Source organism: Mytilus californianus, unplaced genomic scaffold (assembly GCF_021869535.1).
Source record: "Mytilus californianus isolate M0D057914Y unplaced genomic scaffold, xbMytCali1.0.p SCAF_5, whole genome shotgun sequence".
In the NCBI taxonomy this organism is placed as follows: Eukaryota; Metazoa; Mollusca; class Bivalvia; order Mytilida; family Mytilidae; genus Mytilus; species Mytilus californianus.
In genome coordinates this window covers 40,313,310-40,338,183 of record NW_026262701.1, presented here as the reverse complement: position 1 = coordinate 40,338,183, position 24,874 = coordinate 40,313,310, and the positions used below count along the sequence as shown (strand labels likewise).

General features: G+C 40.6%; 1 protein-coding gene across 8 annotated transcripts in view; it reads left to right on the top strand.

Moving 5' to 3' along the window:
* LOC127702076 (transient receptor potential cation channel subfamily M member-like 2) overlaps window positions 1-24,874 on the top strand; it is a 177,100-nt gene that overhangs the window by 18,028 nt on the left and 134,198 nt on the right. For 6 of the 8 annotated variants that reach the window (XM_052206087.1, XM_052206083.1, XM_052206082.1 and 3 more), the window contains exons 7-12: window positions 14,689-14,791; window positions 16,598-16,648; window positions 17,990-18,037; window positions 19,007-19,039; window positions 21,541-21,615; window positions 23,513-23,625. In XM_052206087.1, coding sequence (XP_052062047.1) covers window positions 14,689-14,791; window positions 16,598-16,648; window positions 17,990-18,037; window positions 19,007-19,039; window positions 21,541-21,615; window positions 23,513-23,625 — 423 coding nt within the window. Of the gene's footprint in view, window positions 1-14,688; window positions 14,792-16,303; window positions 16,457-16,597; window positions 16,649-17,989; window positions 18,038-19,006; window positions 19,040-21,540; window positions 21,616-23,512; window positions 23,626-24,874 lie in introns of those variants that run through there. The other 2 variants (XM_052206086.1, XM_052206090.1) reach the window with 2 other exon arrangements.

Below are 24,874 nucleotides of genomic sequence, written 5' to 3'. Positions count from 1 at the left end.
TTGATTAATATGCAATTCACAAATCAACTTTAGACCAAGTCATTTCAAAATCAACAGGGATTTTATAGTTGCATTATAGTAACACACTGTCGTGATTTTGCATAAAAACATCTATATAGAGAGGATCGCGTATGCTTATGTCTGTAGTTAACAAACATTAAAGATAAGTATATATTAATTGATATAATTCAAAAAAAAATCTGAAAACATTTATCTTCAAATAATTTATTTTCGATTAATTTTAATGTTCATTTATCCGGAGTCTATATGATAGTAAAGAAGATGGGCTGGGTTGATGTAAACATGTGTTGAATTCCTTATCACGAAAACAACGTCCATCACGGTACAGTGAATTTCTGATGACAAAACGGTCTACTTCTAAGGGTAACTTCCAAAGGGAGAAATATTAAGACTTAATACGATTAATACAGATGTTGTGATCCCGAGTAAATATATGAACTTACCCAAGACGCTGAGCAACTTCTTGGCGTTGATCGCTTAGATGGCTTTCTGGTATAATATTTGGTGACCGTCGTCTTGATTAGGTCTACCGGAAAGAGAGCGAAGGCATCATGGGATCGCTGCAACTTCCGGCAGGGTCTGGCTTAGTACCAACGAATACCACACTCCCCCCCCCCCCCGGCTTTATATTTTTGTTGTACGTTTAGAATTTCTTCAACATGGTTGCCAAATTGTCCAAAATTGAGATAATAATAAGGGTGAATTTTTCGACTGGGCCCCCTCAGATGAGAGGGGCCCAGATTAAACAAAAGTACTATTTCTATTTGTTTGGGGCCACTAAATTAAGTAGACCCTATTTGTATGTACAGCCAGCCCCTTACCCCTTCTAGCAACGATCCCAGCCTCCTCAACCCCTCTGTGATGCCCCCTTGATTATGTGGGGTTAGTGGGTTATTTGTTTCGACATGAAAATAATAATGAAAATAAACTTAATAATAACCTTCCTCTCTGGACAGATTTTTTGAAAAATTATGTACACATATTTACACCTCTTTTTTTTTTCTCCCTACCAAGACCCTATACAGGGCCCGTGCATTGCTGGTGGTGGTCTCCAGCAATGCCCAAAGGGTGTCCCTTGACCTAAATGCCAACAGCCCCATTGCCACCTCAGCAATATACTGGGGATGCCCATGGCTGTTATTGGGCACCCATGACGGCCTGAAATAGGGGGCATCACTCTCAAGTATGATCCTTTCCAGAGGGAGGGACGACACCGCTTGCCCTTGTTCCTGGTCGAACCTATTGACCTCCCCCGTATACCCAAAATAGACATTTGGGAACGCATCCCTCCACTGCCTTGCCTCCTGCATCCCCCCATCGAAACAATGGAGGTGGATCCTCTGCTGAGGGGCAACCCTCAGGAGATCCTCAGGAGCCCCTCTAACGTGAAGAATGAGGGGAACCTCTGGCCTTCCTTGGCATAGGTTCTGGAACCACCTTAATGTGCTTACTTGCCTCTGAAGAGGTGGGTCCCGCTGGCGTTGGTCCAGCCCAACTTCTATTGCCCTCACCCCAGGCAACCCCACCAGCTGTTCCATCTTGCCGAATGTACTGTCGTCCAGCTGATGGGCCTTTTTAGGGTGAACTATGGCCGTTACCCAGGGTGATCCCCTAGGGATTTCCCGCAAAGTCACTGCAGATGGCCACGCCCCTGGGTCACAATGGACCATCACACCTCTCACTAGGTCAACTGGGTTTCTGGGGGGGTGGGGGTGGGAAGGCGCATCTCTATGAACCGTCGCCGGTCCATCCTTCCTGTCATCCTCCACTGCCTCCACCCCCGGTCCAAATGAAAGTGGGAATCAAATGCAGGTGGTGTGGGGTCCCCAGCTGCACACTGTGTTTCCACCAGAATTTTCTTCCCTGGAGGGGAGTCGGAGGGAGACCTCAGAGGATATATTCCTCCGCCTGTCCTAGCTGGCCTGCTGGGGACCCTGTGGCTGCCCTGGGTCCCTGCAACCTGAACATCCCCCTGAAGGCCTCTGCCCTATCTCCTAGCTCTCCCATTATGGCCGCCTGGACCCTCCAATCAATGAGGGCTCCAGGGGAGTTAACTGGTGCTGTGGAGAAGTAAGGGGGAACTGGTCGCCCCCTTCAAGACATACTCCCTCCATTTGACCCTGGACAGCCTGCCCAATGATGTGGGGCCGGGTAATCGCCAGTCGGTTAATGTGGGCCACCAAATCCTCCAAATCCCCGCCCACTAACATCCATGCCTGAGCCTGTAAAGCAGCAACCCTGATTGGCACAAGAGAAGCCCTTGATGACCCTAGGGGTTCACCAAATACTTCAGCAACATGCTCCAGCATCACATGTGGCTGAATATTAAAGCCCTTATGGGGCAACCCTGGATGGGGCACTTTTGCAGGGTGGGGAGGTCGCTCTCCCTCGGTGTGTTGTCGTATTGGGGTGCCCTCTGGCCTGACACCCCAGTCTCCCTAAGCGTATAGTCGTGTTGGAGTGTCCTTTGGCTTGACACCCCTGTCTCCCTTGCCGTTAAGTTTCCTTGGGGTGTTCTCTGGCCTGACACCCCAGTCTCCCTCTGAGTAAAGTTGTCCTGGGGTGTCCTCTGTCCAGACACCCCAGTCTCCCTTGCCGTATAGTTTCCTAGGGGTGTCCTCTGGCCCGACACCCCAGTCTCCCTGTGTGTATAACTGTTCTGGGGTGTCCTCTGTCCTGACATCCCTGTCCCCTTTGCTGTGTAGCTGCGTTGGGGTGTCCTTTGCCACGACATCCCAGTCTCCCTTCTTTCTCCTCCCTGTTGGAATGTGTTCTGTGCGGACACCCCCGCTCTACCCCTCGATCCAGTCTGGGGTGTCCGCCTCTCTTGGGCGTCTCTTAAGGCCCTTTGTCTCCTAGCGTTTTCCTCTGCAAGGCGTTCTTTTTGCCTATTCCTCCTCCTCTTCCTTTCCTGGGTTGTCTCCTTTTTCACTTGAAAACCCCTACCCAGTGGAGGCGCGCTGTGAGCATCCCGCTCGGCTGGAATGCCCACAGGGGTGCCCCTAGCCATCGGGACAGCGGCCCCTAGAGTACTCCTGGAAACGGAGCATCGGCTCCTTCCTCCACTTGGGTCCCTAACTGCTCCCTTCCTACTACCTGACCGAGCCCTTTCCCTGGAATTAGGGCTCCCATCCCTGATGCTCCTGCTAACTGCCCCGGAACCCCACTCCAAACTCGTATCCCAAGCCTTTGGGGATGGGTCCCTGTGGTCCCCAGAGATGGCTTCCCCCGGGACCACAGCTTCCACCTCCTGGCCCTTGGTATCTCTCAGGCTTGGGGTATCCCTTTCAACTGAGGGGACCCTATCTCGGTGTCGTCCCCCGGGGCTTACCTCCTCTCTCTTCTTTTCCCTCTTCTCCTCGGCAGCCCAACTCCTCTTCGGGCTGCCTCCAGCACTCTCGTCACTGGACATCTCTAATGCTCCCTGCAAATACAAAAATAAAACATTTTGAGGGCCAAACATACTGACATCTGGCCTCGTCATTAAATATAACAGTTATCTAACTAGATAAACATGAACAGTGTAACTAGTTGCCTTCATATGTACAGTCTCTTAAACTATATACACTGACTTAAAAACTCCTTACAACAACCTCCTTATGGCACTCTATTCTGAACCCTTCCTACGGGCTGACCTCCGCAGTCCAGTAGGGTTCAGACTAGCTTGCGGTGGGTCTGGTTTACTTTTTTGGATCTTACAACGTTAACCAGAGCATATATAGTCCTGGTTCTCCCACTCTTCAGCTTCCTGTGGGGAAATTCCCACGCACCTGCCATGGTACCACTCACTGCACTTGTCACAGGAGATCATAAACTCCCCTGTATAAGGTCCTCGGCAAGTGCAGTACAGTGCCCCAGTACTTCCAGTTGAGACATTCGTTTTCCCGCCCTCAGTTGATTGCAGGGTGGGGAGCATAGGGTCCACCCCGATAGGACCTTGGACACTAGCTTGAGAAGGGGTTACAGGGTTATTAAGGTGCATTGCTTGGGCCACCCCTCCCTTTTGGAGCTCTACTATTGCCCGGTTGACCCATGCCGGTAGCTCCCTATCCCTACACAGCTTTAAACGGTCGTGATTCACCGTGGTGAGAGCTTTCTTCATTTTTACCTTATACAGGTAAGGGGAGATCCTTTCTAGGATGATCCCCGGTTCCCTCCACATAGGGCTTAGCTTCTTACACTTTCCTGGCAGTGAAGCTGTGTCCAACTTATAAACAACGTCCCCTACCTTGTACTGACGGGCAACTACCCTGAGATCGTAGGCTTGCTTAGCTCTGAGCTGGGAGGTTTTGAGGTTTGCCCTCGCAATTTCATGGGCAGACCTTATGGCCTCTTCCAAGTCACCCACATACCCTGCAAGGTCTGGAGGTTGCCCCGTTTTTGGCGGCCTGAACATTAACTCAGCAGGGAGGTTTACCTCTCTGCCCAACATGAGGCGATTGGGGGTAAACCCGGTAGATCTATTCACTGATGCCCTGATTGCCCCCGCTAATTGGGGAATGTGCAAGTCCCAAGTCTTCTGATTGCTACCCACAAAACACCGGATCGAAGCCAGGAGGGTGCGATTAAACCTCTTCACTTGGCAATTAGCATAAGGGTGATATGGGGTGGTACGGGGCTTGTGGATGTGGAGCAATTCACAAACTGGTTGGAAGAGTAAACTCTCGAAATTACGGCCCTGGTCTGTAAATATTTCATATGGATACCCAAATCTACAGAAAAAATCGTTAACAGCCGCCCTTGCCGTAACTTCAGCCGTCTGAGAGGGAAGAGGGATACATTCTACTCACTTACTGAATTGATCTACAATCATGAGCAGATGTTCATTTGCTCTGTCGGACTTTGGTAGGGGCCCTACAAAATCGAGGTGCACTCTCTCCATAGGAGCCCCAGCATGAAACATTGTCATAGGGCACCTTGCGGTCTTATTCGGTTTCTTGCTCTGGTTGCATGCCGAACAACTTGCCACATAGCCCTCCATGTCCCTTTTAAGCCCATGCCAGTAATAAAACTGTTTTACTCTTTCTTGGGTTCTAGTCATGCCCTGGTGCCCAGCTGATGGGATGTCATGGCATAATTCCATAATGTCCCTCCTCCATTCTCGGGGCACCAGTAACCTATTTCCCTCTCCATTCTTTGCATGATACATTATCATTCCCCGTTCATTCCTGCTGAACCGCTCCTTGATAGTCCAATAAAATTTTGCAGGTGGGCTACTTCGAAACAGGTCCCCCTGAGCAGGCTGACAACTGTTGTCGTCCAGCCAATCAGTGAGCCACTTAAATTCAGGGTCCTTGCTCTGCGCGTCGCAAATCTGTTCAACGGAGTATTTCCCTAAGACCACCCCAAGGCCCTCCTGCACAACCCGGATTGAACAGTCTGGGTTGTCAGGGACTATTACCACATCTCTACCTACAGTGGCCACTGTCACTCGTGATATACAAATGCCCCCGTCGGCGGAATTTTGGCCAGCAACGGGTATTTCATCTAAAAACACACCCTCTGCAGAATCTTGGCCAGCGACCAGTATTTCGTTTACAGACCCGCCCCTCATACCTGTTCCTTTGGATGCCAACGGGACCACGTCATCCACATCGGTCATAAATTAAGACCACTGTGCTTGGGCCCTTGCACAGTATGGACAACCCCTGCATGGCAGGGTTGCCAAGTTCACATCTGTTTTAAAGTCCTGACATGGATAGTCGACAGGCTTTCTGGACAACACATCCGCATTTATATGCTTGGAGCCCGCCCTATGTCGCACCTCCATGTGGTATTGGCTCAACTCCTCGAGCCACCTGGCTAGCTGCCCCTTGGGCTGCTTAAAGCGAAGCAGCCAGGTGAGGCTACTGTGGTCCGTGCGGACTACAAAATTCATTCCCAGCAAGTAGTGCCGGAACTGTCTGGTGAAGCGTACCACTGCCAGGAGCTCCTTCCGAGTGGTGCAATACCGCCTTTGCTCTGGAGTCAGAGTGAAACTGGCGTAGCAAACAACCCTTTCCACCCCATTCTGTATCTGGGACAAGACTGCCCCTATTGCATAGTCAGAGGCATCAGTATCTAGGACAAATGGGTCAGAGACATTTGGGATGGCCAGTAGTGGTGCCGAGGTCAGAGCCTCTCGTAGCTTGTCGAATGCCTCCTGCTGCGTTTTTCCCCACGTGAAAAACCTTTTGCCTGAGACGTCTTGGAGGGGAGTTGCAATCTTAGTGTACCCCTCTATGAAAAACCTGTGATAATTTGCAAACCCCAGAAAACGCTCTACAGTTTTCGTGTTGTTAGGGGTCGGCCATTTCTTTACATCCTCTATGTAGCCTGGGCCAATACTCATACCCTTCTACTTACAACTCTGCCCAGGAATTCTACCTGCTCTTGGAACAGTTCACATTTCTTGGGTTTGAGCTTTAGGCCGTACTCCCGGAAGCGCTGTAAGACAGCCCTCAAGTTGGCCAAATGAGAGGCTTCATCTTTCCCCAGGACTAAAATGTCATCTAGGAAGGCCAACACTATTTCCCAAGTTAACCCCCTCAGAACTAAGTTGATGACCCTAACATAGGTAGCTGGGGCATTGCAGAGCCCGAATGCCATCCTGGCGAACTCAAAAAGGCCGTATTTCGAAATAAAGGCGGTTTTGGGCCTATCCTCCTTCCTGATCTTCACTTGCCAATACGCTGAGTTAGCATCCAGCTTGGAGTACCACCGATTCCCTGCCAGGGTATCCAGGCACTCCTCTACTAAAGCTAACGGGAACACATCTTTTACACAGGCCGAGTTCAGGGATCTATAGTCAATGCACCACCTGACCCCCATCCCTCTTTCTTACCAGTACCGGGGCAGAGCACCATTCAGAAACTGAGGGCTGAATGACCCCTGCCTCCATCTTTTTCTTTAAGTGGGCCTCTTCCTCCTGAGCAAACCCGATAGGGGTTCTTCTCATTCGTTGCTTTATCGGAGGGTGTCCCGCGGTGTCAATTTGATGCTCAATGACTGAAAAGATCCCTAAATCAAACCCACTGGCTGCGAACACATCCCTATACTCCCTTAGCAAGGACGCCAAGCCTTCTTGCTCTTTGCTTCCAAGTAGTACCTTGGAGCGATCAAAGAGGTCCCTGAGGTGCTCTGGGACTCCCTGGTCAGACTCCGGTGGGCCTATACCAACCCCCTTACTACCCACTACTCGTACCCTAGACGGAACTTCTATTGTGTCAACTTCTACTGCCTGGGCAATTAATTCCCCTTGTCGCACATGTACATGCTTATCTGAGGTATTTATCAAACACACTACGGGTTGACTCCCCCCTGCATGTAAAGTGCGAGTAACCAGTAGACCAGAGTGGGTACCTGCCTAAACAATGTAACTTGGCAGTACACAATTAACCTGACAGCTGAGCTTCATCACTGAATTAGGCGGCACCGTAATTTTATCACGTATTGTCACATTAGCTACCCTTGGTGCTTGCCCGACCTTACCCATAGTCATGGGTATGACCTCGTCCCCTACCCGCAGCTGTCCCTCAGACATTTGCAAGTCGATGCAATGTGCCCTTAATAAATCAAATCCAGAAGCATGTCGTCCTCTATAGGGGCCACGTACAGATTTGTCTGTATGAGCTTGGAACCCAGTTCCAAATTCACTGGCCCAACAACATACCCATTCATTTGCATCCCCTTTCCTGCTGTACTCATTATGACCTCCCTGAGGATGGGTGGAACCAATTTTAGGGACCTGTACACCTCTTCTGATATTAGGGTCACTTCTGCTGCAGTGTCCACTACAGCAAACAAACTCTGCCCCTGAACTTTTATGGGTACCCTAAATACAGTTCCAGACCGGAGCTGACATACAGTGACTATTTCGCAATCACTTTCCTCATCAACCAATGTGGTCTCTGCTTCCCCCTCTGACGAGGAGTCCCCACTGTTATGGGCTTCCTCATTACTTTCCAGGGCAGTATCAATGGTGCTTACCGCCCTGGGAGGGCTATGGTCTTCAGTGGAGTCCCAGCTTTCCTGGGGCTCTCCATAACTGGCCATAGTTACTTATGCTGGGCTGGTTTCTTCAGTGAGGCTAAGACCTTCACGTTCCAACCATAAGCTCCCTGGTATTTCACCCCAGGGTCCCCCTGGTCATGGGTAAGCACTGACTGAACAATAGGGGTTCCCAATTTGATATGTTCCCCAGAGTCTAGATGAACAACCCCCATGAAGAACTTGACGGGCAGGACTCCTGCCTAGTTACCCGGGCATAAAATAGCCCTACTGGGTGCCCAAAAGAACTCGTAACCCTCTGCCTGAGCCCTTGGTACATCTATCATTATCTGTACTTCCCAATGAGGCTTGAAGGTAGGGGGTACCTCACTCAATAGATGAATGTTCTGCCTATTCATCCGTCTCAATCCTTCCTCTTCTATATTCCCCCAAGCAAGCATGGTTGTGTAGTGGTAGGCATGGGCAACAGTATTTTCCTCTACTGAGGGCATACCAAAAGATCCCACATCAATGGAATGCCCCTGGTTTGCCTTTATTTTCCACCAACCATGCTCTGGGTCCCTCTCTAAACGTTTGTCCACATCTACCTCAACCAGACGGGTGAGCTCCTTAAGGGTGTACCCCGACAACCCTGGGTGCCTAGACAGGAGCTCATCAACATACACAAATCCCCCGGGGAGAACTTTGAGTCCCCATTTACTGGCACCATGCCGCAGTACATATATATCAGTGTTTTTGACAACCGACGGTCAACTCCCTGGTCTTGTATGACTTCCTCCTCTGAATCGGAGGAAGCAGTCCCCTTATCCTCTAATGGGCACTCAGCGGCTAGGTTATTTACAGACTCTGTGTCCTAGGTGCCCTCCCCTTCAGACTCTGATGATACCGCCCCCTCAGCCTCTTGTAATTTTTGGGCTTTACCTCCTCCCCCGGACATACTGATTCTGGACAATGATATCCCAAGGTCACTTCCCCCACATTTTGCTCCCTAAACTGCACATCTGTCGACAGGCCAAACTCTATTTTCGGGGGCTCCCTCTGCCTCTGGAGCTGCCCCGTTGGAGTTTAACGGATTTGGTGTTGTACGAGTTTGGTCAGCAAAAGTGACAGTTCTCTCTTTAGACCGCAGATCTGGGCATTCATTTCGGAGATGTCCGGGCTTGTATCAGTGATAACATACACTTTCCCGCCCAGACCCTCGATAGGGGGATGGGCTTCTTGATTGGGACCTTCCCCTAAATTTTGGGCAGTCCCGTTTGAAATGACCCCTCACCCTACAGTGGAAGCATTCTCCTGTTGCTGGCCGTCCGCCCGGTGAGGGGCTTCTTGCCGTAGGGCGATTGAGGAGTTTCCTAAATTGGTCCATCATGTCGTCCAATTTTTCATGGACTTGACCAAGTTTATTTTCAAACTTCTTATTGGTCTTTTCTAATTCACTTTTCCATGTACTCGCTGGAGCCCTCTCAGAGGCCATAGTAGCCCTTACCTGTGGTACCTGAAACTCATGGAAAACCTCTGGGTGGTCTTCATACCGCCCACCCATTACCTGCCTAACCTCACGCCTATTTGGCTTACCATATATTGCCTGGGTGTTATGTTGGAATAGCCGTATTTTATCTACAGCCTCCTCTATGCTTTGGGGCTGAAGGTTAGAGACTTGCACCCCCAACACCTTGTTTTCGATGCCCTGGCACAGCCGCATTACGGCTTGCTCGTACATGTAATCGTCAGGGAGGTTTCTAAATGCCCTGGTGGCCAAGGACAACACCCGATCAGCCCAGTCCTCAAGAGACTCCTCAGGGGCTTGCCGGGCATTGTTAAACTGGACCCTGGCAGTCTCAGGGAGCGCCTTGAAACTAAAACGCTTGTGAAGCTTCTCCACAAGCTCCCTATAACTGACCTTCCTGTCTCTTTTTGTTATGAGGGCATAATATTCACTGGCTTTTCCCTCAAGACACCGGCAAAGTTGATCCTTGCATTCCTGAGGACCCCATTCACAAACCTCTGCATACCTTGCAAATTTTGTTAAAAAAGCCTGCCAGTTGCCCTTGCCGTCATACTTTATATTCTTTGGGGCATTAACCTTAGAGATGCCACCTAAAGTTCCTCGTGCCCCACTTCTGCTGTCAGGTCCCCTAGTGTTTTCCCTGGGCCTATCCTCATTGGTTGACATTGGATAGGCCTGTTGCCCATAGCTCCCCCCTGCGGTGACCCCTTGTGGGGGCACCGGTGTATACCCTTGGTTGTACGGATTCTGGCGTTGCCTATCCCCATAGGCACGGGCAGGGGTCTGCCTTGTGTCATCACTCCTATTGTCTTGTCTTTCTCCATACATTTGGGCTGGGGCCTGCCTTGAGTCTTCGCCCCTATTGTCTTGCCACTTGCCATATCTACTGCGGGGTGTCTCATACTGTCCCCCACCAGTGTGAGCTGGTTGGGTACAGGGTGCTGACCCCTGACCTGCATAGTTGCTTGTGTGACCCATGGGGTATGAAGGTGCGCCCCTTTTGGTCGAGACATTCTTGTCCCATGCACTGGCTTCACCCGGCCAGTGCGGCTTGGTCTTTATACTACTCCCTTGGTGTTGGGGATTACCTTGGTTTGGGTCACCCATAATGACTCCACTCGTTTTTTTTATTTGTTCCCTGTATCCCCCATCCCAATTTTCCGGGGTTTTGCGTCTAGCTCCAGCATCCCCAGGATATGGACTACACTCAAGAAAAGCGGAGTCCATCTGGCTGGGCCCTCCCCAGGGCCCTGGACTTTGCCCCTGATGCCATGCTTCTTGCTTAAATGCTGATTGGACATTGACCCGTGATGGTGTGCTTTGTGAGGCCATCTATCAGTGTGTTGACCCTGTTCAACATTTCATCATGCCTGCCTTGGGCCTCAGGTGGTGGCCCAATATTTTGGCCACCCCCGTTTTGGTTGAAGTCAAGCCTGGACAAGAGGGCCATTGTCACTCGTAGATGGGAAATTGTGGCTAGGTCTGACTGAGTCACAAAGCCCTTGCCCTCCCTTATGTCCATTATTTGCTACCCAGTTTTAATTCCTATTCCTTGGAGCTGGAGTTACTCTTGAAAGCTACAAGTTTTTATGTTTATAATGGACATTGTAACTGTAAATAACTAACACTGATATTCAACAAAGTTTATTTATGTGAACAATAAACAACAACAGCCAACACTTTTAATGCTACAGATGTTTTTTTTTTTTTTTTTTTTTTTTATTTAATAACAAATACTTCTGCTTCGGGTAACCCGTCCTTCTGGTCTGCGGTTAGTAGCGGAAGCGAACAGAACAATAATACGACTGGTAACCCGTCCTTCTGGTCTGCAGTTATCAGAAGTAAACAAGACAATTACAACACGACTGGTACCCTGTCCCTTCTGGGTCACGTGGTCCAAGTTGTCTTGAAAATACGAAAAACAACAAATACGTAAATACTACGCAAAAAACAGGGGTTCTACCGCGCTGCAAAACCCCTGTGATGTTATGTAATATGCTCTCCCAGAGTATTACACAACAAAAAACGATCGGCAAAGGTTTCCTCCGAATCCTTTACCGCGGGAAACTCTGTTGAAGCGAACGTCGCCTCAACTCACAAAATGAGCCCTAAATTGCAAATCACCACGCAAATTAGTGCTCGCAGCGCCAATGTTGTGATCTCGAGTAAATATATGAACTTACCCAAGACGCTGAGCAACTTCTTGGCGTTGATCGCTTAGATGGCTTTCTGGTATAATATTTGGTGACTGTCGTCTTGATTAGGTTTACCGGAAAGGGTCTGGCTTAGTACCAACGAATACCACACAAATATAATTTGTTTTTCGGGAAGGGATATTTTACATACATAGGCGTCGGTACAGGTCCAGTGGCTTGGTTTTTTTCTGTCCCGTAAGGTGTTTTAAAAGCTGGTGTACATGTATGTAAAACATTTAAAGCACTGACCGATTTATTTGTATAAATAAAAGGAAATGAAGGGTAACATTATTAAGACAGCAACCAACAAGGCCAAAGCTAAACAAGGTCAACACTCAGATTTCTGCAATGGATACATATAGATTCTACCACTGCATCGAGTGTGATACGATATTTATCTACTCGAGACAGTTAAATTTTCAAATTTAAAACGTGAGGCTCGCCGAGCGTTTTAAATATTTAAAATTTAACTGTCGAGAGTGGATAAATATCGTATTACACGAGATTTGGTGGTGGAATCTGTTCCTCTAATGATTTTCTAACTATATGCAGGCAAACTTATTCCTTCTTTTCGAATGATCTGCAAAAAGATGTGTTCTTTCTTTGTGACGTCATCAGGCATGGTCGCCTTTTTTCATGCCGTCACAATAGGAAATTCAGAGGAAAGCAAGAAAATTCGACGTCATAATCGGATTTTAACCAATGAAGAACTGAGATCAAACGAACCACACGTTGATTAAATTTTTTTATACAATGGGTGCAGAAAGGGATAAATTGACGAAGAATTAGAGAAATGTCTATACAATATTTCAAGCTCTAAATTTTCCAAAAGAAATAGATAATTGTGAATAATTTTACAAAAATATGTAATTCACATAAAATCCCTCAAATAGCAAAATTAAATACTCAAATTCAGGAGACATTAAGGTAATGAACAAGAACGAACTCCGTTTCCTAACATCTGAAAAACAATAATCACAGCTTCATGTACATGTTTGTTTTATAATGTTTTGACAACAAATGGTATATAGTTGACTTTGATCGATGCATGCGAAAAGTGCTTGCAAATGTTCAAAATCATAGTTTTAATAAATATGTTTTAGAACGGTCCAGAAAATTAGCCTGTCAGATAAATAAAAATAAGAAGTATGATACCCATTGAGGTAACTTCCACCAGAGACAAAATGACGCAGATGTTAGCAAATATTAGGCACTCTATGGAATTTAACAATGAGAAAAACTCATACCGCATGCTTTAAAGGATTCGACATGACAAATGTAAAAAGAAAAAAAGAAAAGGACAAAACCAACGGCATGCCATTGATTTATGTACAAAATAATTATTCACGAAAAGCAAGTATCATACACAACAACAAACAACAACCAATGAAATCCAGGCACACAACGAACTTGGAGGGTTGACCATGTTTGCGGGCTTCAAACCCATCCCTAACCTGGGACTGTGGTGTTACAGCGCAACATACATCAATAAAAGCGCTGTTCCTTTGCTTTTTGTGCTTTTGCTGTGCATGTAATGATTTTGTGTCATGGGTGGATACCCCATATTCTTTCTTTTTATACCATGTAAGAACTAACTGTAAAAAACAGTTAAAAAGGGGTTGACTCATCAGATTGATATAAAGTTCATAGAAAGCTGACAAGAGACCACTATAAAGACAGAAAGTAAGGATCAGATAGTCACAAATGTATATATTTTACTTCATAACATGCCAATTTGTCGATTTTTTCTAAAAACAACTTTAAACCGATTTACTCTTTAAATACATTACTGGAACCTGTTCAAATAGGATATAGGGACAATTAATTCCAGTATAATAAAGATGTATTGGAACCCAAAACGTTTGTGCGTTGGATTATCGGGACAGATGATGGATAGATATAATTGATCACACTTTTCTCAAACACAAACACACAGAGAGTAAATAAACATGTCTGCTGAAAAATTGATTCATGAAAAAAGTTTTCCGAAATAAGAACAGTCAAAAACACAAATGATTCAGAAATTAAGCTTTTTCCAGCAGTTAAAAATTATCAAGCATAAAAAGAAAATCGTAGCCCTTAACTAACTTTATTGGCCTTTCCTCTATTCCACTGTTTTACCCCAATGCAATTTATATGCAGAGCAGTTTTCTGAATGGATGAAACTACGATGCAAAAACAAATTCAACATAATAAGTTTTTAAAACGGCAAGCATTTTAGAAAAGCTTTTACTTGTATATGACAATACATCTGAGTATGTTTTAAATCTATCTCGTATGGCGTATTGGTTTTAAATTTTAAATCTGTCTAATATCTTACACCTGGAAATAGACAATGAGGTTCAGTAACAAAAATTTAGCAACCTTCCAGCAGCGCCTGCATAAGGAATATATATCTCACAGCTAATACGATATTCCAGAGCTTGCATTTTTTATCATGATTTTCTTGATAGAGGGTTGCTGTTATCAAGGGAACTTTTAAACCAAGCATTCTAAGTAGTAAAGTTGAAATCATCCTTTCGACATATTTACGGACGCCATCACGAATTAATTAACCGTTAAGGAATATCTGTTTTCAATTTTTTTTCCAATTGCCGTAACCAAAATGCCGTCCTCAAATGGGACCTACCGGTTAAGACATATTACCGGTTTTGTACTTACATGAGCTATATAACGGGTGCCACTAATGGAGCAGAATCTTCTTACCCTTCTGTAGCACCTGAGATCATTCCCGGTTTTTGGTTTAGTTTGAGTTGATCAATCTTTATTTTTATGTTGTATTTTGTTTCCTGTTGTTTGTCGTTTGGTCGTTTTTAGTTCTTTAGATTGTCAGTTTTTGTTTTCGAGTTTGAATATCCCTTGGTATCTTTCGCCTCTCTTTAGCAAACAAAATTGAAGAAGCTAAGTTATTTTGATTTGAAAGTCGGATACATTTGGTTACATGATTGTTTATAAATGTGTGTTTTTTTTCTGCAGATAACAGTGTACGATATTGACAACGCTGCAGGTTTAAAGATGGAGGATGCAGTAGTGGAAGCTATCATCAAGGGATGGTCATTACGTGACTTAAATGAAAGAAGTATTTAATTTGATATCTATTGCAAAAAATCTCCTTACTTTTTCTGTTCTATTCTTAAGTTGAAAATTGTCTATATACGGTTGAATCATAATATTGATAATGATAGTAATGTAATAAGAAGGGGCCGAAGAAAAAGAAGAAGAAAGCTACATCTATGACGGCAGATTTATTGACGGGTAAGGACGGGTGAACACATTGTTCTCTAACACCTGAAATGGAAATGTATAATTATAACAAATACCTGAAACTCGAACATTAATTGTGTCTTGAAGATTTATATGCATTTCTTTTTTCGCCATCTCACAATGTAGGTAACCGATAATATAACAAAAAGAGCAATATTTATGAAATTGTGACATTGACATTACTGGGTTCACAAAAAACCTCATGGATACCTGTTTTTCATGTAATACACAAGACGTGCGTTGCTTCTGCATAAGACTTCTAAATAGCGTTCAAATTTAAAAAGGCAAAATCAATGACGAGTTCACAATCGTTGAAAACTATAGAAATAAAGAAATATTGTACAACATATGGATAGTGCAACAAGTGCCTGATGGTATAAACACGTTATTTTGAATAATTTTAACATTTCCAACCCCGTTCATGCAAGGACTGACTCTTGACTGCAAGCTGCTTTTTCATTTTAATTTTGAGAAGGTTCTGTATGAATTCTCTTGATATGTGCGGTTCTTTATAAGCGAAGATTTTTCATGACACTAAACAAGGAATTTTGGATTTTTATTTTTCATATTTGTAAACAAAGCTGTTCGATGAGAAAATGCAGTTGATTTCTCGATTGATCACGGAGAATAATAGTTTGAAGAGTAGAAAATTCAAAGGTTCTGATATTACTACAGTAAAGATTGTTATTGAAGATTTTGGAGTAGATCTTACGAATTTTAAGAATCCACATCCAATCGTCATCGCTAGTTGAATAATCTCATAATAATCCTTCTGAAAGCCATCTTTTACTAAAGAAAGGAGGTGAACACTTTAGAAAGATGTTCAGTCGAACCCAATTATAAATCGTTCTTAATCGTGATTTTTGTGAAATTGAGTTATCCAGTATGGAGATTGGAGATTTTCATCGTTCTTTTCTGGGGTTAATACCAACATTACTAAAGGAGAGAAGGGCGTGATTTTCTAAATCTCCTCTTTCGTAAACGATGTAAGGTTGTATGTTGAATTCTCCGTTTTGATTTCCAACATGTGAATAAACCTATTAATGTTACAGTAACATAAAATATAAACATATTTTGTTTATTAATGGAACTGTTAATACATTAAAAGAACAATTGGATTTTTAAAGACTGTTTTTGTCGGATAGACCAAGTAAACTCCATCAATTATGCAAACGCACGGATACTGAACAGCAATAACGATATAGTGCAACACGAAATGTGGTGGGATTTGTCGAGTTTTACGAACCTTCATTTTGCCTTCTTATACCAAATCTTATTTCAGTGAAGGACATAATAAAACACACACACATACAAGGTGCAAGTCAGATTACCTGTCACTTGAACAAGTTAAATAAGTATGTATTACTTGGAAAGCAGGTCCAACACGTGCTCCCTACAGAGGCAGCAACAACTGTTGGCTGAATTCTGCCGCTCAAGAAAACAAACAGTCTTTGATCTTGGATGGAAAGTTGTCTCATCGGTAACCATATCGCATCTCCTAATTTTTATAAACATATCAAACACAACACGTTCAAAATTTCGAGAAGTCTCCTCGCACATTTTGATTGAAAAAGGCCTGTTCGTGAGTAACGGTATTTCTATCAAAAGCATTTCATTTCAGATGGTATAGCAGATAGTGACTCTGAGGAAAACGATCCAACCACAAAACTATGTATACTAAATCTATATTTAGATATGCACGTTTCGTACACGTAAGACGCAACAGTGCATAATCTTATTATTTGGTTTATTGCAAATATCTTCAAATAACAAATTCAACTGCATAGGCATGATGAAGGTAAATCAAGAAAAAAACGCTCCAGACACACGACATTTATAAAGTGTTAAGTCTATTTCGTTTTCAATTTCATCCCTAACATTGCATTCGAATATGAAAATTCGAATGTAATAAGCTATTTGTAAATTTAGCAACCTGGTCTGATAGAGAAATATCAAGGTTGTTAATTTCAACCTGTTTGATAGTAAGTCGTTTACTAATTGTTGTAAGAGGCTTTCTGTCAGCCAATGAAAATAATTTGAGAGCAATACCATAATCGTTTAGTTTCGACTAGAAAAGTTAGCGAGAGCATTTATAAGTAATAGAAGTAACAAGATGCTATAAATTCATCTTTTTTCAATATAACTAACAAGATTTAAAAAATCAGACAATCGCACGAACTCTGTATCGACACCCTTCCGGAGAAGAAAATATATCAATCATTAAAATAATATTCCGATTCACATAGGCAAATTGACTTTAAAAGGGTTGAGCATTTCTTTTAAAATTCCTTTCGGCTCATCTATTATTTGTTTACCCTCGGCTTTCACTTTTTTGTATTTGAGTGTCCTAATAAAAGTTAATGCAGAAATGAGTTTTGGACGCACCAAATTTATACAATGTTATTTTCGTCCTTATTCAAACACGAATAAATTTCTCACAATGTTTAGTAAAATTAGAAAAAAAAAAGAAATACTTTCATTAAATACAAGCTAGCAGAAAAACGATAAAAAAATTTGTTATATCATAAGTTTTAAAATTCTATTATAATTCAGACAATCGTAGTTCATGTAGCCCAGAATTGATATATATAAGAAACATATATGATATTAATTGAAGAACTTTTATATATTTTATCTGATCATATAGGCGGTTAATCACTGTATACATTACACACGTTGTCTGTATTATTTTAAACATTTGTACCGCCTTGAAAATATTAAAGGACAATGGGTTAAGACTGACACGATGAGATTATGCTAGTGCAATATTTTCTGATCAGGACAAAATATTATGAGGAATTACATTGATGCCACAAATTTATATTTAAAAAAAAAACGTTTGCCAACATCTTGATCATCGATTTAAGAGGAACATTCATTTTTATAAGCTTCCCGTTTTCATATCTTATATTTAATGACATCAAATTGTTGCTTTAATGTTATGAAAAAGGGAACTTTGATGACCTTTAAAATAATAGTAAAGATTTTGATTTGTTATAACTTTTAATTGTAGATAAGCAAAACAATCAGTTTAATGATAAACCTCCTCATGTAGTAACTGGTAAGTATACAATCGTACCTTTGCATGAATAAAAAAAAAAGAGATGTGGGTATACGTCAATGTGACTATAATCCAATGACAAAAAATATCGAAAGATATGTAGATGGCAACATAGAAGTCATCAACAGAAAAGATGTCTTTACAAAACCAGGTTCAACCCACCATTGTTTCTTAAAATGTCATGTAGTAAGTCAGGAAAATGGCTATTGTTATCTTATAGTTCGTTTCTGTGTGTATTGCATTTTAGTGTTTCTGTTGTGTCTTTGTTCTCCTCTTATATTTGATGTGTTTCCCTCAGTTTTAGTTTGTAACCCGGATTTGTGTTTTCTCAATCGATTTATGAATTTCGAACAGCGGTATACTTCTGTTGCCTTTATTTACCATCTGCCAAACTCTAAAGCATACCAAGTATTATATACAATATGTGTGTTGATAAAACAGAAACTATATAGCAACAACAAATAAGAAAAATACTTTTGAATATGAAATAAATCTACTAATGACTTCTCAATCCTCATCACGGTAATTTCGAAGACTACACTAACAAAAAACATAAAGACATACAATAAAAATCATTACAGGAAAACGACTAAACTCTAAACTATAGTTAAATATATAAGTATAAACAAAAATACATTCAAGTAATTTTACGAATAAGAATTATTTCATTTACGGAAAGAAACATAATATAATTAATAGTATTTTGATATGAAATTATGACGTCTTTCACTCTAATATTGTTTGCTGTACTACCTCAATGAATATTTCATCCAGCTTCCAGGCTAAAATAACAAGAATTCACGATTCTGTGCAATTCTGTGCAATACATAGATCAAACTGTAAAAATGCAAAAAAAACAAAGGAAAAATTTAGCAAATGGAAATCCTTTTTAAAAAAGAATAGAAAGTCATCTCATTTATCAAATTCTTCGATCATCATTACCATGATAAATTCTGCTTTTTATTTTAGCAAACCAGACCAAATTAGACTCTGGTAACTCTAGTAAGTATTGTTGCCCGTTATCCATTTCTCCATCCGTTTGCAACAAAAAACTACGAATTTTCTACCCTAGGAATAGATAACATTAGGTGTATTTGGCAAAACCTTTCGGAATTTTGGGTCATCAGTTATCCTCAACTTCGTGCTTTATAGGGCCTTTTTAACTTTTTTTAATCGGCCGTCAATGATGAGACTTTTGTAGACAAAACGCGTACAACATTTAAGCCTGGTATCTATAGGGAGTTTATTTACATCAACTCACAGTCTATATCTTTTGATTTGACAATACTAGCAATTTGCAATAATTATAGTTATAGTTAGACTTCCTAGATAGTTAAATTATTACATGTAGAAAAATAGCTATAAAGAAAGATATTACTGTGTAGATGTCACACCAACATCTCAGCCAATCATCACCAAGAACGTTTTTAAAACGTTGACAACCTCTGACAAAACATAACAGTTTTTATATTGCTGTGTTAGGCCTGTATTGTTGATCTGGCAGTGATTTGTTCGCGATTTTCACACTACAGGAGAAGGAGATTTATTCTATTTGCGTATTTTTTCTAATCACAAAAGTCGCGTTAATAAATAATTTGCCAACATTAGTTGGTTTGAAGTATTATCATTTCAAAAACATTTAATGAAAACCCCTAACACTTCATCCAAACAATAACATGAATAAAGAAAAAAATCTTGTTTTAACATTCCTATTATTTGCATGTCTAATCTGTTCGTTTGATGTTCTAATGGTGCGAAGATCTCATAACTGGTATAAGTTTCTGATACTAGTTGACATGAAAAAAACATACAAAATGGTATTTTTAAATTTGAAAAAAAGCGTACAAAATGAGATATCTTTAAAAGCAGGACTATAATGGTGAATTTGAATTTGCATGCTTTTTAACTCTATTCGAATGTGTTTTTCACGAATAAAATCCCTTCATGTACAATAACCAATTCAAAACATTATATTTCACTAAATTTTACCAAGCGATGTACTGTGGATTCATTTATTTTCGTGGGTATCAATTTTCGTGGATAGAGAAAAAAAGACGTTTCGTGGTATACGTAAATTCGTGGATCGCTGATTACAAAAAAAAAATCAGATACGTAATTCGTGGATTTCTTTTTGATTTTGGAGATCATATAACCTCCTTGGTTTAATCAATAATAAAACAAACAAAAAAGAAGGAATTCATTGAAAAAGTTTTGAATTGTCAAAATCCTCGCTTGGTCATTCTAGGTTAAAGTGTTCATTGAAAACTTCTATTACAATAATGGACAGAGACAACTAATTATTTGTTTGTTTTACAATTTATAAATTCTTGTCGGAATTTTATAAGGCATTCAAAACTCTATGATTGAAAGCTCATTTCCCTAATCACGATATAATTAACAGTCATATAAGTAAAAGGTGTGAAAATAAATGTTCCTGTCATAAACAATATTACCTACGGGCAATATCCCCGTACTTAATCCTATTGATTTTTTATCACCAGTAAACCAAACTATGACACGGTAATTAACAACTTGCAGTTATTTTCCATGAACATTTTTAATCAATTTCAAAAAGTAAATTATTACCTATATTCGATATATTTATTATTGATTTAATCAAAATACTTGTATCTTCTTTCAATAAAAACACGTGTTATGTTACAATGTTTATCGCTAGTCAACACTATACTAGAACAGCATAACATAACCGGAAATAAATATCCGACTCCATACACATTTCTCGGGACTATTCTTCGTTGAATTCTTAAATTCGTGGTTCGCTGTGACCCACGAAACCCACGAAAATTGGTATACCATGAATAAAAATGAATCCACAGTATTGCTCATTACAAAGTTTGTTAGACTGATGGGTAGACATATGAATGCAAAAAACAAAAACAAATGGGCGTAGGGACAAAATGCATTTCCCATAAACACACATATAACCCCATCAACAAAGCGATAACAGTAGGACAGACACACAACAGTTCTCAAACACTACAACGAAAAGTATGAACACTGCCTTAACCCGGAGGTGATTTAATTCGCTCAGGAAGGGTAATAGATATTCCATAATATCAATTTTCCATCATTTTTGATATTGACATAATCAATGTGTTATCTCAACAATGAAAACCAAAATGATCCCTATTTGCAGATTGAAGTATTTTGGAAAACTGCAAACACTTCATTAGAAGGCTGATTCCAGGTCAATATTATATATAAATTGCAGTTTTGAATGACTTAAAGAAAAGTCCCTTCACCTTTAAACGACGAATACATTTTAATTTGACATATAAATATTGATACTTAAAGAAATATTTTGCTTTAAAAGCAAATATATCATTTTTGAAGGATTTATTAAGAATTGTAATTTTCTGTAAATATTGCTTAATAAATATTTAGATGTACATTTGATATCGGATAATGGTATTCTGTTCTATTCTTAATGTATATATTTTAATTTCCGCAACTTTTCTTAAAGTTTAATTGTATGATTGTAGAAAAAACGAACAGTTGTAATAAACGTCAAGCTCAAAATACAGTAACGTTAAACATAGTAAAAGACAACAACTTTGGTAAGTACATTTACAAATATTATTAGTTACATAGTGTGCTAGTTACCTAATACGATATATATTGGGTCAGTAAATTCCATATGCACCAGCACACTGTCTAACGAATTTATCTTACCGACTATCTTGACATGTGGTATTCAGACTTGTGTCCTATCAAAGTGATCAAGTCTTCAATATTAAGAACCTACTTTCATTGGTCTATACAAAAACTAATGCCAACAATAACAATGTGTTAGCTTTTAATGTGTTTTCTGCATTTATTTCAATCGTTCATCATCAATTTCTTCGTCTGTTGAAACTTTTCAGATTTTTCCTCAACACCGTGTTGTTTTTACAAAGGGACGCAACCACACTACTAATCATGTATTGAAATAGACCACGCCTACTAACCCCATATGAAATATTCACGGTCTCCACGCGGTTGTTTTTAACCAATCATATTCCTAGAAATGTATAGGAGGTAAGATAAAATGGAATTTCCACAAAGCTTTACTGTATGGGTTCTATTGATGTAATGTTGATACCCTTTTTCGATATTTTAGATATTCGTCGAAAGTACCTTACAATTAGTAAATTTAACGTTTATAACAAATAGAATAATAACGTTTAGTTTTCTCGTCCATAATAAGAATTAAGCATTTGCAAAATATAATGCTTTAGTTTAGGCTTGATTTCAAATGAAGGAGCACTCTGCATGAATGAATCCCTGATCATTGTTATAGAAATTCTCACTGTCAAATTTTTGCCGTTAAAAAAAGATAACAAAAATTATACCGAACCCCAAGGTACATTCAAAAAGAGTGGAAGTCCACAAAACGTTGTTGCTATTAAAGGGGTACTTTATTATTTTGATGACCTTTTATCAATTTGTTTATTCATATAGATATAACGTTTAATAAAAGATAAGCTAAATAATTGGACCTTTATATGAACAAAAGAAGATTTTGGGTATTCGTCGATGAGACAGTAGTCCAACAACAAAAACATCGAAATACATTTAAAGGAAAACATACGGTCTTTCGCAGAAAACAAAACGTCTTTACAGTGTGTCAGCCCCGACTCATCCCAAGTATATAAAAGTTCAAATGGGACAAGAGTAGTTGCGCCGACAGGATATGTGTCTCATGGCCCAGTTATGGTGAAAAATGTAAGTATCAGTCGTTTTGTTGTCAAAGTCTGCTGGATTATACTACAATTTTAACTAATATCTCATGAACGTGATGCCACAATCAAGGTTAGTATGATTTAAGCATAGTAAGGTTACTTTAGGAAACATGTTAGTTATTTTCATACAGGACACAAGCGTTACACACAGATTTTTTTTCAAATGATTTTGAGCTTAACAGATTGGAATGTTTTGTAATTTTGCCATTCAAGTTATTTTACTAATGTTTCATAGTATAAGTAATAAGCAACAGTAGTTTTTTAGTGTTAGTAATATATATTCTGCCACTGCATCGAGTGTGATACGATATTTATCCCCTCGAGACAATTAAATTTTCAAATTTAAAACGCGAGGCTCGCCGAGCATTTTAAATATTTAAAATTTATCTGTCGAGAGTGGATAAATATCGTATTGCACGATATTTAGTGGTGGAATCTGATTCTCTAAGGATTTTTAGACGATATGCAGACAATCTCAAACCTTCTTTTCGAACTACCTGCAAAAAATGTGTTCTTTTTATGTGACGTCTCAGTCATGGTCGCCTTTTTTCCTGACGTCACAATAGGAATGTCAGAGGAAAGCAAGAAAAAAAATAATCAACAGGTCAGGAAAAGGACAGATTGATTAAAAATTATAGAAACTCATTTATACTATGAATACACCAATCAAAAGTGAAGTCTGCAGAAATCACATAAACTTTAAATGGGACCTGAATGTTGTTATTCCTTTCAGATACAAGTTTGATGAAAAACTATCAACTGACACTTACACCTGGCTCACTGTCCTTGTTCTTTTACATAGCATATCAATTCATACAGGAAAAAGAATACGAACGGAAGAATGAGGTAAGAAATTCAGAATCAGAATTATTAGCTAACAAATAACGAGAGATATGGACGATTTAACAAGTATTAATGCATACTTTATCGAAGCTTGTGAATTAACTTATTGTCATGCTTTCGTTGTCGTGGTAATCTATCATTAAGAGGATTTTTTTTTAATTTTTTATACCGTCCGGTGGTCTCGTGGTAGCGTGTTCGCCTCGATTGCAGTAGTTCGTGGGTTCGAACCCCGGTCGGGTCAAACCAAAGACTTTAAAATTGGTATTTGCTACTTCTCCGCTAAGCACGCAGTATTAAGGAGTAAGAGCAAAGACTGGCTTATGCCGAACTAAAACAATCATAAAGACAAGAAAGGTTGCTCCACACCTGGAGTCGGGCTTCAGCTGGCCTCTAGAAATGTGTACTAGTTCAATGAAAATGGACGTCACATTAAACTCCAAAACATATAAATGAACTGAAATTAAACTTGAATTAAAAAACATACAAGACTAACAAAGGCCAGAGGCGCCTGACTTGGAACAGGCGCAAAATGCTGCGGGGTAAAACATGTTTTCTGAGATCTCAACCCTCCCCCTATACCTCTAGCCAATGTAGAATAAAAACAACACAGCAATACGCACAGTAAAACTCAATTTAAAAGAAGTCCGAGTCCGATGTCAGAATAGGTAACAAAAGAAACTAAGCAAAATGACAATGATACATAAATTAACAAAGGACTACTAGCAGTATCTGACATGCCAGCTCCAGACCTCAATTAAACTGATTGAAAGATTATGTCTTCATCATATGAAAATCAAGCACAATCCCTCCCAATGCCTATTTGTGACTTGCTTTCAGTTTTAAGTTTAATACTATATGCCATATAATGATATAAATAATTTTCTTTAGAAAAGCTTTACAAACTTATACCTTCACATTATAAAACAAAAAGTAAATATAAAGTACTTACTGAATATATCTATCTATGATGTCGACAAGTAAACTCATAAGAATGATAGCAGGTAATATACTTTAACACTTGAGCTTATGGAAAATACGTCAAGATCAGACAATAATTTTTTTTCAAAATGTGAGCATATTTCCACATAATGTCTTCTGAATAATCAAACAATGTATGAAAACGTTAAAGAATAGTGATAACAGGAATCAGCAGTCACTAATCATATGCTCGTCAAACGAGTGGCGAATATTTCAACTCGAAAACAAACTGATAATATCAGGACAAAAAAAAACGAAAAGACATACAGTACAC